We start from the raw sequence: 14403 nt of genomic DNA on the forward strand, positions 1-14403 counted from the left end.
CGTGTATTGGAGGAGTAACTGGAGGAGGAACACTGGTTCAATGTATTGGAGGAGTAACAGGAGGAGGGACACTCCGTGTAATGGAGGAGTAACAGGAGGAGGAACACTGAGTCAGTGTAATGGAGGAGTAACTGGAGGAGGAGCACTGAGTCAATGTATTGGAGGAGTAACTGGAGGAGGAACACTGCCGGTGTAATAGAGGAGGAACACTGAGTCAGTGTATTGAAGGAGTAACAGGAGGAGGAACACTGTCAGTGTAATAGAGGAGGAACACTGTCAGTGTAATGGAGGAGTAACTGGAGGAGGAACACTGAGTCAGTGAATTGGAGGAGTAACTGGAGGAGGAACACTGTCAGCGTATTGGAGGAGTAACTGGAGGAGGAACACTGTCAGTGTATTGGAGGAGAAACTGGAGGAGGAACACTGAGTCAGTGTATTGGAGGGGTAACAGGAGGAGGAACACTGAGTCAGTGTAATGGAGGAGGAACTGGAGGAGGAACACTGGTTCAGTGTATTGGAGGAGTAACAGGAGGATGAACACTGACTCCGTGTATTGAAGGAGTAACTGGAGGAGGAACACTGGTTCAATGTATTGGAGGAGTAACAGGAGGAGGGACACTGAGTCAGTGTAATGGAGGAGGAACTGGAGGAGGAACACTGGTTCAGTGTATTGGAGGAGTAACAGGAGGATGAACACTGACTCCGTGTATTGAAGGAGTAACTGGAGGAGGAACACTGGTTCAATGTATTGGAGGAGTAACAGGAGGAGGGACACTCCGTGTAATGGAGGAGTAACAGGAGGAGGAACACTGAGTCAGTGTAATGGAGGAGTAACTGGAGGAGGAGCACTGAGTCAATGTATTGGAGGAGTAACTGGAGGAGGAACACTGTCGGTGTAATAGAGGAGGAACACTGAGTCAGTGTAATGGAGAAGTAACTGGAGGAGGAGCACTGAGTCAATGTAATGGAGGAGTAACTGGAGGAGGAGCACTGAGTCAATGTATTGGAGGAGTAACTGGAGGAGCAACACTGAGTCAGTGTATTGGAGGAGTAACTGGAGGAGGAACACTGTCAATGTATTGGAGGAGTAACAGGAGGAGGAACACTGTCAGTGTAATAGAGGAGGAACACTGTCAGTGTAATAGAGGAGGAACTGGAGGAGGAGCACTGAGTCAGTGTATTGGAGGAATAACAGGAGGAGGAACACTGTCAGTGTAATAGAGGAGGAACACTGTCAGTGTAATAGAGGAGGTACTGGAGGAGGAGCACTGAGTCAGTGTATTGGAGGAGTAACTGGAGGAGGAACACTGAGTCAGTGTAATGGAGGAGTAACAGGAGGAGGAACACTGTCAATGTATTGGAGGAGTAACTGGAGGAGGAACACTGAGTCAGTGTAATGGAGGAGTAACAGGAGGAGGAACACTGTCAATGTATTGGAGGAGTAACTGGAGGAGGAACACTGAGTCAGTGAATTGGAGGAGTAACTGGAGGAGGAACACTGTCAGTGTAATAGAGGAGGAACTGGAGGAGGAACACTGAGTCAGTGTATTGGAGGAGTACCTGGAGGAGGAGCACTGAGTCAGTGTATTGGAGGAGTAACTGGAGGAGGAACACTGAGTCAGTGAATTGGAGGAGTAACTGGAGGAGGAACACTGTCAGTGTAATGAAGGAGTAACTGGAGGAGGAACACTGAGTCAGTGTATTGGAGGAGTAACTGGAGGGGGAACACTGAGTCAGTGTATTGGAGGAGCACGTCAGAATGAGTTTAGTTATGCTCAATGGAAACAGTGAGAATGCACTGGGCCGACATTCATCTGATGATTCCAGCTGTGACTACAACTTGATAAAACATGCTTAATGTGTACAGCTAAGAGAAAGACATATTATTTGTTCTGAAATTGAATTAGTTGATATGCTTGGGTCTTAATTATCTTCACTGTTCACATTTGCTTGTAATGATTTGGGCTTTGTTTAGCAGAGTGTTCAGAATTCTAGATATAGACCTGGGTCACAGATAGCAAAAGGAGAGAATGGGGTGCGTGTCATTTCCCCCCAGTCTGTAAGAATTATTTGAGTTTTATCCTGTTCAAGTGTTATGCTGCTGATCATTGCATATTCACACTTGTAGCTGCTGCATTGCTCCCAGAGGTATTAAGTAAGAATACCAATGGGAATAGTTGATATGAGTGTGTGTTTGTCGAGGGGTGGGAACTGTGAGAACGCCAGTGTTTAGCTTGAGTGTCCAATCCTCTTTAACAAAGTGACGTCTGGCACTGTCAGAATAAGGCTAATCTGAAGCTGTAGGGCTGGGCTGCAGAACAAAAATACTCTGCAATGTACACAAGCTGAGTGCTGGAGAGACGGGAGAGAGGGAAAGGAGAGAGAGCATCCATCCATGGACATTTATTCAAAATCGAACATTATCTATTTTCAAGCATTTCACTTCAATACGTTTGGAAACCATCTATTTTTCTAAGAGATTTTTTTTTTTTAATTTGTATGTATTTCGAAATTGTTGCTGTTTTTGCTGGACCTCTGGGCAGCGTGGTGGAAAGTTTCATTCCCTGAACTGTTTAGGGCGTAACTCTTGGTACTTTGTTGATTCTGAGTGGCAAGCTCACCCTGGCAGGATACAGTTTGAGAGAGGATTCCGCTCCCGCCGCCCACCTTCCCTGGTGAGCTGTGCACCTGAATGCTTGGTAGATTCCGGAAGTCACTTTCCTGAGAAGAGTGGAATGGACAGACCGTGTTACGCTGGATTTAGTGACTTAGAGCAGGATCCTTACCGGATTGATTATCGGGCAATTGTGGGGGAGATGGACCCGACTCAGCCCCGAGACGAACAGATCACCCCCGGCGGGGGGCATCTGAGTGGGTACCACCACGGGCAAGGACATGAAACGGCGGCACAGCGATATACTGCCACCAGAATTCAGGCTGGCTACGCACCTGAAAGGTAAGGGGTGGGGGGGGGGATCGGGATAAATGTAAATACTGTATCCTGAAGGCAAATAATCCCACCAAGGGAAACAATATCAAACACATGCAAGTACAATCACTTCATGACATCAACTGAATCCAAATAAAAATGTTGAGAACTCAGAACAAGTACTGAGCAAAACAAAATTACTTTCAGTGACTGTCAGGGGGACTTTTGCCACAGTGGACAGACTGGCAGGTCACTGGTGCCCATCGGCGAGCACATGCATACCAGCCAATTTCAGACAATCTAGCACAAAGCTGGAGTTGAACCTGGGACTCTCCTAACCTGCATGCTTGTGGCACCCCCAGCCGGTGCCATCGGTTCAACAAAGGCCGCAGATATAAGGAGAGTCCCCATTCACATCCCAGAAGACAGCTGCCACTGTAAAAGAGAAAAACAAAGAGTTGGGAAATAAATGAGGAGACTTGAGATACAATGTTCACAAGTATCAGTGAAAATCTGCGAATCTGCTATTATTAATGCTGTGTTAAGATGACTTTTGTCATTACAAATGAACACTTGCATTAAATACTATCCACCATTTAGTAATTAGATAGTGGTGTACATTTTCTGAGGCTATGCATTTCTGGTGCAGCAAAGTGCACAGCATATATAAGAAAATGAAATATTTGTTACTACTGGATCAGTATTTCCCCTATTAATAATCGGTCATTGTTACTATGGAGGCAGTAGACCCCAGATTAACAACCCCATTACCCATAATTAGTACTTCTCATACTGTATGGTAATTATTGCACCCAGTATTTATGAATAAAGAGTGTTACTTTGAGCTTTTGTTCCAGGTAGTTTTAAGTAGAATACTGTTCTCTCTTGTGATGTCAGAAGCTGCCTAAATGCTTGTCTTGCTATTTGAACAGTCACAGTGCAGTAGTGTTGTCACCAGGCATTTTCTGCTGTTTCATATTTACTGCTGCAGTTTCACATGATAATGGAGTAATTGGAGTAATTTGTGTGATCCTGTGTTGCGTCTACCATTTAATTCCTTGACTAAAAGCAGGCTAAGGAGGGTTTGTCTAAAAAGAACTGACTGATAGAAGGGCAGATGTGGACAGAAGGAACAGGTGTGTGGGAGAGTGGAAACAGTTGTTTTGAGAAAGGAAACAGCCAGATGATGGTGTAGTGGTAATGTCACTGGACTAATAATCCAGAGGCCCAAGTTAATGCTCTGGGGACACGGATTCAAATCTCGTCACAGCAGCTGGTAGAATTTAAATTCAATTAATTAAAAAGGAAAATCTGGAATTGAATGCAAATGACTACAAAACTATTGATTGTTGTAGAAACACATGTCCTTTAGGGAAGCCACCCTTACGTGGTCTGGTCTACATGTGATGTCAGATCCACAGTTGATGGTTGACTCTTAACTGCCCTCTGAAATAGACTAGAAAACTGCCCTCTGAAATAGACTAGAAAACTGCCCTCTGAAATAGACTAGAAAACTGCCCTCTGAAATAGACTAGAAAACCATTCAGTTCAAGGATAGTGAATGAAAACAGAAATGCGAGAAAATCTCACCAGGTCTGGAAGCATCTGTGGAGAGAGAAAGTCGAGCTAACATTTCACGTCCGTATGCGTCTTCTTCACAGTAATGTACGCTGGCTTGCCAGCGGCACTCACATCTTATGAAAGAATTCTTAGAAATTAAAATGGTGTGTGTAGGTCCAGAGATAGCGATCTTTGGTGTGTCAGACGATCTGGGGATTCAGGAAGCGAAAGAGGCCGAGGTTTTGGCCTTTGCCTCCCTGGTAGCCCGGAGACGGATCCTTTTAATGTGGAGAGACTCGAAACCCCCGAGTGTGGAGACCTGGGTTAGTGACATGGCTGGGTCTCTCAGTCTGGGGAAAATAAAGTTTGCCTTGAGAGGGTCCATGGCGGGGTTCTCTCGGAGGTGGCAGCCGTTCCTCTCTGGGAGAGCATTAAAATGTCAGCAGCAGCAGCAATCCAGGAGGGGGGAGGGGGAGGGGGAGGGGGGAGGAATGTTCACTCATATTCTTGTTTTTCTTCTTTATATAATGTTAACGTTCACCTTGTTTTGTTAAATGTTGTTAATAGTTACGTAAAAAATTTTGTTTAAATAAAAATCTGAATAAAAATATATATTTTTTAAATGGTGTGTGTAGAACAGGTATGGGCAAGTGATGGAACAGGTATGTGGGGGATATAAGGTGGGGTGAAATGGACAAGTGTGTGGGAGGAATGGAACAGGTATGTTGGAGAGGGAACAGGTTATGTGGGAGACACAAAGTAGGCGCGTGGAGAGATGGAACAGATGTTGGGTATACAGCGAGATGGTAAAAGCAAGTGGGAGATGGAACAGGTGGAGGGAAGAGATGGACAGATGTGAGGTGAGTTGCAACAAGTGTGCTGATGAGACGGAACAGGTGTTTGGGAGATATGGAGCACGTAACGGGGGGGGGGGGGGGGGAGGTTGTTATGTGCAGGGCAGAGACAGAACAGGTGTGGAGGAGACACAGAGTGAGCGTGTGACAACACACCACGACCGCACCATAGCATTCAGCCATAACATGTCAGTTGAGTTCTCGTCATCAGAGTTATTGGAAGGTCATTACTTATGCTTAAGATTCTGCTCCCCCGCCCAGAAACACTGGGGCTAATATCAGCCGGCTGAGATCAGGAATTGCAGGTCAGAATGAAAATTGAACTTAAAAGCTTTTGTGCTAAATAATTTAATCATCTGTACCTCTCTGGCCAGAGTTCAGTGAGAAATCCAGCCTGGCGAATGGCCGGTATTCGTCATCCACTTGCAAACAACCTCTGCTGGAATCCGTCAGAAAACTGAGTGGGGCTTGAGCGAAATCTGGAGGGGAAATTGCAATGTGTGAACGGGTCGGGAATGTTTCCGGGAGGTTTTATTCTATCGGTGATTTTTTTTTAAATGGATTCCACATCAAGCAAACAGCAAATCTGAAGTTTTTCTCTGACAGACCATGGAGGGACCAGTTGAAAGAACAATTAGCAACTTTGTTGGTTTAACCCTTGTCTGTTTTACATCTCTCCTGATTTTTATATACTGGGAATCAGTGGAATTAAAACCTGGAGCACTTTAAAACTCAGTGTTTCCTACAGCCTCTAAATTTTCTCAGGTTGTAAAATAGACATCAGAAACGACATTAGAAGCTGTCCAGCCAAGCATGAGCCCCTTTCAGCAGTTGCTTGGGTACATACAGCACTCAAATTGATGTATTTTCTTACCTGAAGGGGCAGTAACAGTCTGAAATATTCCATTATCTCTTTCCATTAAAGAGCAGCTACTCGTAGCTGGGGGCTGTTAGCGACGGACACCCTTTTGTGCATAGCTCTCAGTATTTCTCTTGATGCGTATTTCGCCTCTTTTCATGGCCTATCTGGCTGTGGGATGTTAACCAAAATGAGGGGCCGTGCTTCTCCTTCTTTGATGCTGCCGCCAAAGATGACAAGGGAACTCGGCGAGGGCAGGGTAATCCCAGCTTCCTACGATCCAGGGAAAGGTCACACGAACTATTTAATAGAATAGTGATCACACAACATTTTTCTTCACAGACAAAAGAACAGGAGGAGGCCATTCAGTCCCATAACCCTGTTCGACCATTGACTTTGATCATAGTTGATCTGTATCTCAACTCCATTTACTAACCTTAGCCCTATGCCCTTTGACACTTTACTGACCAAAAATCAATTTTGCCCATTCTGGAAAGTTCCAATTGAAACCCAGATTGCTCGTGAGGTGTAGGCACACTCACTGTGTTTAGAGGGAATCCCAGGATGTTGCCCCTGGGAAAATGAAGATACAGTGATGATGTGGTTCTCAGACTTCTGGGAATAAAAATTGCAGGGTTATGGAGAAGTGACAGGTGAGTGGGATTAGGTGAGTTGCTCTTGCAGAGAGTCAACATGGGCACGTAAAGCCAAAAAGCCTCCTCTGGGCTATGACAATGCAATGATTAAGCTTTCACAGCCTGTGTGTGTATGTGTGTGTGAGTGTTTGTGTGTGGGAGTATGTGTGAGTGTGGGTGAGAGTTGTGTGTATGTGTGTGAATATGTGTGAGTCTGTGTTTATGTGGGTGTGTGAATGTGTGTGTGTCTGAATGTGTATTTGTGTGTGAATATGTGTGAGTCTGTTTATGTGTGTGTGGGAGTGTGTGTTTGTATGTGTGTCTGTGGGTGGGTGTGAGTGTGAATGTGTGTCTTTGTGTGAGTGTGTGTCTGAGTATGTATGTGTGTGTGACTATGTGAGCGTGTTGATGTGTGTTTATGGTTGTGTGGGTGTGAGTGTATGTATGTTTGTGTGTGTGTAAATATGTGTGAGTCTGTGTAAATGTCTGTTTATGTGTATGTGTGTGGAAGTGTGCGTGGGTGGGAGTGTGAGTATGTGTGTGTGTGTCTGTGTTTATATGTGTGTGTATATGTGGGAGTGCGTGAGTGGGAGTGTGTGTGAATATTTGTGAGTATGTGTGTGTGTGTATGTGTGTAAGCGTGTATGTGTGTGTGAATGAGTGTGTGTATATGGGGGAGACTGGGGGGCTTGGGGAAGCAGTGCGGGGGTCACTTCCCAATTTCCACCATCTTTTCTGTGGAGATGTGCTTCCTGATTTCCCTCTGAAATGGCTGAGCTCTAATTGAAGATTGTGTTAATAAAGCCTACCTAAGGTACAGTACACAAAGCTGATTGTAGCACTCCAAATTAGATCTGGTCAACTTCCTCACACTTTACGATTCCAGCTGCCTTGATTTAAAGACCAACATTCCATTAACCTTCTTCTATCCGGACATAGATACCCAAAGCCCTCAGTTTCTAATCTCTTAACATTATGAAAAATATTCAGATTTTTCTTTCCCAGACTCAAAGTGGATTTCCTCACACTTCCCCACAACAAACTCCATCGACCATAGTTTTGTCCACTCACTTAGTTTGCCCATGTCCCTTTGCAACTTTCAGCTTCCATTTACCCAACTTGCTGTGCCTCCTTCGTGTCACCTGCAAAACTTGCATTATTCAACTCTCTACTTTCTCCAAGTCCCTGATGTATATGATGTAAATAAGCTCAAGGCTTTGTATAGATCCATGGGGAACACCACGACAAATTGAGAAATCTTCCTTTATCTCTCCTCTGTTTTCTACCTCCCATGTGCTGCACCTGTAGTCAATAACAGTCCACAGGGATATGATTGAATGTGCAGCAAATTCATGTACCATCACTATGTGGGGAATCACAGTCAAACGCCATGGGCGCGATCGAATGGCCACGTTGTGTCCTACAAGCTCCCGCTCCCGGGATCTACCCAGCTCATGAGATCTAACATGATCTTGTGTGATGTTCGATGTAAATCCCGCCCACAATGGCAAATCTGCATATTTGAGCAAGGCAGCTAGTCTCACTCTAATATGTAGTTTCCCGAGGCACCTGAAGAATTGGGATCTGTCCCCTTTGCCTTGTGGGAATGGCGAGTGCCATTCTCCACAAATGGGGACCAAATGGAACGGTTCTCATGGGGGTCTTCTAGGGGATTGGAAGCCCCCAGATGCATGCCCTTTGGGCAGGGTGGCTCCCTGGCACTACTGATGATACCTTGGCACTGCTAGCCAGGTTGGGACACTGCCAGGTTGGCAATGCCAAGGTACCATGCTGGCATTTTTTGTGTGGCAGTGATCAGGCTGGGCTGCCCTGTTTGGGGGGGATGCTGGGGAGCCTGGGAAATCCCACATAGTGAATTGGGGTTGGGGGTCGCATTGGGGGCTCCAGAGATCAGGATGCCATTTAAAAATGCAGCTCCTCAGTGCAGAAAATGGGGCTTTGTGCGTCCTCGACCTGCGTTCCCCAATGAGGCCCCCTATCTGACCCGAGTGCAATTCGATAGCATTATGTTTCTTAGCGTTTCGTTCCCATTTAGTTAAATCGCGCCTCATGACTCATCACTGTGTTAGAATCACAGCTACAAACTGAGATCCCAAGTCATATGGGAGAATCACAAGTGCAAGTCTGTGCTCTTAAACTCCTCTCCTCTGTCCCCTTCATCCTCACCTCCAACAATAAATGTGAGCAGCTCATGGACTTATTTGTTACTGGGAGCGGGACAGTCCAATCGCTGCCTCTGCCACATCCCTTCCTTCCTCCAGCCCACCTGGCTAAACTTCCTTTAATGCGGCCTCCTGCCCAAGCTCTGAACTCACATCATTCTCTCGTTTATCCCCTATCTCTTTGGTTGCTCTCTCTCAGATCATCTTGGCCATGAGATCTACTTGGAAACTATTTCAACTCAATTGCTGATCACCCAACGTACCCTCCTAGTCCCCATAATAGTCAATATTGTAAACAGTTCTCACTCTTTAGGTGTTTTCCCGTCAACCTTATATCTGTTGTCATCAGCTCTCTTCTCAAAAAACCAGCCCTTGACCCAACTGTCCTTGCAAAGTACCATCCCATCTCCAACCTCCGTTGTCTCTCCAAAGTCCTTGAATATGTTGTGGCCTCTCAAATTTCTTACCTGCAGCTCCATGTTTGAATCCCTCCAATTAGGTTCCATCCCTGCTGTTATGTTATGTGTTGTGGCCGTGGTACAGATGCACACAGAACATCTAGTTTGACGAGTGAGGTAGTTTATTAACAAAATGAACATGTGGAAAGATAACTAACAACTATAATACAAACGGTAACGAATAAGTGAATTCTCCTGGAACTACTTCTTATGCGACTGTCCTCTAGTATGACTTACTATCAACTGCTGGTTCTCTGGAGTCACATGGTGGATCTCTGTCCCCACCTGCTGGTCAGAGGTCGTATATCTTTAAAAAAAAAATTTTTTTTTAAATTCTCCTCCATTTTCACATTTTCTCCCACATTTACATCCATCAACGATAAACAATAATCAGCAAGATATGTCAGTCCCCATAATAACAACAACGATCCCATCTACCCACCAACCCCCAAACCTCAACCCGCATGTTTACATAAACAAATGACAAAAATAAATCAGGGATTACCCGTAGTCACCCTTAATCTTACACAGCTCCCACCCCCCCCCACCCACCCCAGGTCTCCAGCTCCTCCCGTCCACTGCCTCTTGTAAAACTCCTCCCCCTACCCTCGGTTCCTTCCCCCCAACTTTCCACCCCGGCTAGACCACTCGGACCCTGTTATGCCAGGCTCCGATGGCCGCAGCCCCTCCCCCACCTCACTCCCGTTCACTGGCCGGCACACACCGGCCAGCGTGGAGGCCCCCGCCCGGGTCCCTTTCCCACTTGCCCGGCCCCAGGAAAGCCCAAAGATCCCCTTTTAGCACACAAACCCCGCATATCCATCTACACCCCAAAGAACTCTCATTTCGAGTGAAAGTCCCGTCCCTTCCCTCGTCCAAATATATACCACCTTGGCTCCTTTAATCTCTACACCCGCTCGCAGTGATACAAAAAAGAAGAAAATACAGTCATGAGGTTACATCGGCACATGGTCATTCCTCAGTTTGTCAGTTCTGCCACAGTCCTTCTGCTTTCGCAAACTCCTCCGCTGCTTCCGCCGTTCCAAAATAAAAGTCCCTGAGCTTGTAAGTCACCCTCAGCTTCGCTGGATATACAATGCCGCACCGCACCTTGCTAATGTACAGTGCCCTCTTCACCCGGTTGAAGGCAGCCCGCCTCCTTGCCAGCTCCACCGTAAAGTCCTGGTATACACGTATACCAGCTCCAGCCCACTGCACCACCCGCTTCTGCTTGGCCCAGCTCAGGACCTTCTCCTTCACCCTGTACCTACGGAAGCACAGAGTCACTGCCCTTGGCGGCTCACTCGCCTTTGGTACAGGCCTCCACGACCGATGAGCCCGATCCAGTTCATATCGGGAGGGATCCTCCCCCTCCCCCAGTAGTTTTGCCAGCATCGCGGAAAAATACTCAGTCGGCTTTGGTCCTTCAACTCCTTCGGGCAGCCCCACAATCCTCAAGTTCTGTCGCCTGGATCTATTTTCCAGGTCTTCCATTTTTCCTCGCAGATCCTTATTAGTATCCATCACCTTCCGCATCTCCCCATCGAGGCAAGTTGATCACCGTGCTGCAATAACGTCTCCTCCACTTCCTTCAGCGCCTCCCCTTGCTCTCGCATCTCCGCCACTGCGCTCACCACCTCCGTCCTCACCGGGGAAACCGCCTGCTCCACCAGCACACTCAAAACCTCCCTCATCTCCTTCCTCACCGTCTCCATGCATTTCGCAATCTGCGCCAACTGCTTTTCAAATTCCGCAGCCATCACCTTGGTTATTTCTTCAGCTGTAAGCAGTGCGGCCTTCCCTGGTGCTCCAGCCTCCATTTATCCTGGTGACCCCGCGGTGACCTTTCCACTCCCCGACGGACCTCCAGCTGGCTTTTTTTCGGCCGTTTTTCTGCTCACCTTCGACATTTTTCTTTGGGGGTTTTTTCCCTCCTGTGTCTTCTCAGTGCCTCCTCCGTGCCTTCTGCCGCCTCCGCGGACCCTGGGACCGGGCTTAAAGCCCCGAAATTGCCATTCCCGAGCGGGGGCTCTCCATTGTGCGGCCGCCTCCCGCCCACCGTCACCGGAAGTCCGAGGTCGTATATCTAACTATATGCATTACTGTGCATATGCATATCACCACACCCCCCTTCCTTTGGAAATGTGAGTGTTTAACAAATATAACTGTGCCCTACAAAACATGATATACATAAGAATTTCAAACATGTCATATATACAAAACATGATATGCATAACAATTTCAAACATGTCATATATACAAAACATGATATGCATAACAATTTCAAAGTGTCCCTTGTACACAGTTCATTACATGTTCAGTCTTTCAGGTTAACAACATCTTCTTGTTGGTCTCCTGAATACGTGATCTTGTTTCATTTTTCGAAAGACCAGTTTTCTGGCTGGTCTTTGAGTCACCAATTCTTTCACCCTTTTGAAACGATACTTCCTACTCCGTGTGTGTTCTTATATATTGGCCTTATTGCCGATGCGTATGTCTTCACTGTCGCGGCTGCCACCCGGTTGACCAATTGTGTCCTCGACTCTTCTCTTACCCTTCCTTCTCTTTCTTATAATCAGCTCTTTCCTTCTCCTTTTCTTCTTAGCTTTAGTGACATCATCCGTGAAATTGGTGCGGTTCACACTCACATCTGCCTGTGTACCTAGAGCATCATTCTTGCTACTGGTCTCAACCAAGGGATTAGCTGTGTCTGCATCCCTTACTGCAATGGCTGTTTTTATATCTTTTGCTATAGTAGCTGCTTTTGGATCGTCTGCTGTATTAGCTTTTTCTGGATCTGCTGGTGTGAAAGTTGTTTCTGGATCTTCTGCCACAATAGCTGATTCTGGAGCTTTTGCTGGATTAAGGAGTTTTGGTTGACCCATGGTGCTTGCGCTCGAACGCTGTGCTGCATGCCCATCAACTGGTGAGGCATCCAATGTCCGCATACTTTTTGGACGCTTTTGCAGTTGCCGGCAAGTTTGCGACTTCAGGAATGATCTGCAAACCCTTGCATACCAGTATCTTAGTTGGATCAATGTCCTGAATATTAGGTATAACTTCTTCACTTTATGTTTTAGCCTCAACTAGTGGCTCATCCTCATTTGGCATAATGATACATGCTTCGTCTGTTGTAGAACTGCGCGAATATGTATCCATCTATTCTTGCTGCATGTTTTTTTGATGGACTGGCCTTGAGTACTTGGGAATTCACTGCAGGACCTATTCCGTGGGCATAGGATAAATCATCGTGCTCTCAGCCAATTTATCTGCTGTTGCAATCTCATTTTCAACCTCGGCACTGATGCCAAATAAACTAAATAAACCTTCATGGTCTTCCTCTTCTGGCTCATCATCTGCTTCTTCACTTTCTTCATCTTAATCATCATCATTGTAATCATCATTGTCATTGTAATCATCATCATTGTCTGCAATAGCTTCTCCTGTGAATTAGAACACTGCTCATGGAATTACGTATTCCTGCAAGAAGTGACCTCCTTTACATATTTATAACTTAGTCCCATTAATGTGACGTTGTACCGGGATTGCCAAACCTCTTCCTGACCATATGGAACAAAAGATCCAAATGGTAAACCAACAATCATTCTAGTACAAGTAGCCTGTGAAACAAGACCTCAAATTATTTGTAAATTTACAAGTTCTTCCACATGACCAGATTGTTGGTGCAGAAATTGTGATCACAAAAATATTTTTAATTGAATATATTTGCATTTTATTTCTCTGTGCGTTACTAAATGCAGGAGCAATTGCTTCCCTTGTGTTAACGTGTCCCAACTCCCCCACCATACGACTACTAATAATAATAATCTTTTATTGTCACAAGTATAAAGTTACATTACGGAACAGAAATAAAACACACACTCAATTGAGTTAAACAACAGAGACACTTAAAAAGCTAATTCGGGATAGTTTAAATCTTTATTTATCAGAGTATTGTACTCAGTCTGCACTACATTAACTACTTTTCGATAGCGCATTGACTGTAACTAAAATATGTCAATTCATACCAAATTCAACCCTGATAGAGGCACTAGTAAATTTCACACTGACCACGCCAACTGGCCAGACAGCATCACAACTCATTTAAAAAGTGTTCAAGACAAAATGTTACCACTATTTCTGAAGGGAAAACATAACTGGAGTAATAGACACAATCCCATGTCACAAATGACATCCCGTGACAAAGATAAATCCTTCTTCCAATCCTTCTTGAGATACCTGCAGCTTTTGGCAGAGTTGACCACGCCATCCTCCTCCACTGCCTCTCCACTGTCATCCAGTTGGGTGTGATTGCTCTCATGTGGTTCCATTCTTATCTAAGGAATTGTAGCCAGAGAATCACATGCATTGGCTTAACTTCTTGCTCCCAGTGTGGCTGTCCCATCTGAGTCCTGGGCAGATGATGGTTTCAGTGTACCTCTGGACATGGTTGAGATGAAATGAAAATCGCTTATTGTCACAAGTAGGCTTCAAATGAAGTTACTGTGAAAAGCACCTAGTCGCCACATTCCGGCGCCTGTTCGGGGAGGCTGGTACAGGAATTGAACCCTTGCTGCTGGCCTGCCTGGGTCTGCTTGAAAAGCCAGCTATTTAGCCCACTGTGCTAATCTCATATATGATATATTGTGTAACTCTCAAAGCCAAAATGCAAGTCAAGATGAACTGAAATGTGATTGAGGGCAGAAGATCAACTTGTTCTCATTGTTGATCATACCTTTAATTTTGGAAGAGGTAAAAGACTCGAAGAATACTTCCATCAATTACTGCAGGTTGGTATATTGATTACCACTCCATATTCATCCTCTTGTGATTGCAAGGATTAGAATAATTTTGGAGTGTAATGAGGGGTAAATTGTAAAATTGAATGGTTGTCAATAGGAAATGAATGCTGCCTGTTTGATTTG

General features: G+C 45.5%; 1 protein-coding gene across 5 annotated transcripts in view; it reads left to right on the forward strand.

Moving 5' to 3' along the window:
* The first annotated feature begins 2589 nt into the window (after positions 1–2589).
* Positions 2590–14403, forward strand: part of impdh1a (IMP (inosine 5'-monophosphate) dehydrogenase 1a) — a 90915-nt gene continuing 79101 nt past the window's right edge. For 3 of the 5 annotated variants that reach the window (XM_072471203.1, XM_072471204.1, XM_072471202.1), the window contains exon 1: positions 2590–2956. In XM_072471203.1, coding sequence (XP_072327304.1) covers positions 2736–2956 — 221 coding nt within the window. In that variant the 5' untranslated portion in view covers positions 2590–2735. The remainder of the gene's footprint in view (positions 2957–14403) is intronic. The other 2 variants (XM_072471207.1, XM_072471206.1) reach the window with 2 other exon arrangements.

This window comes from Scyliorhinus torazame, chromosome 13 (assembly GCF_047496885.1).
Source record: "Scyliorhinus torazame isolate Kashiwa2021f chromosome 13, sScyTor2.1, whole genome shotgun sequence".
Lineage (NCBI taxonomy): Eukaryota > Metazoa > Chordata > Chondrichthyes > Carcharhiniformes > Scyliorhinidae > Scyliorhinus > Scyliorhinus torazame.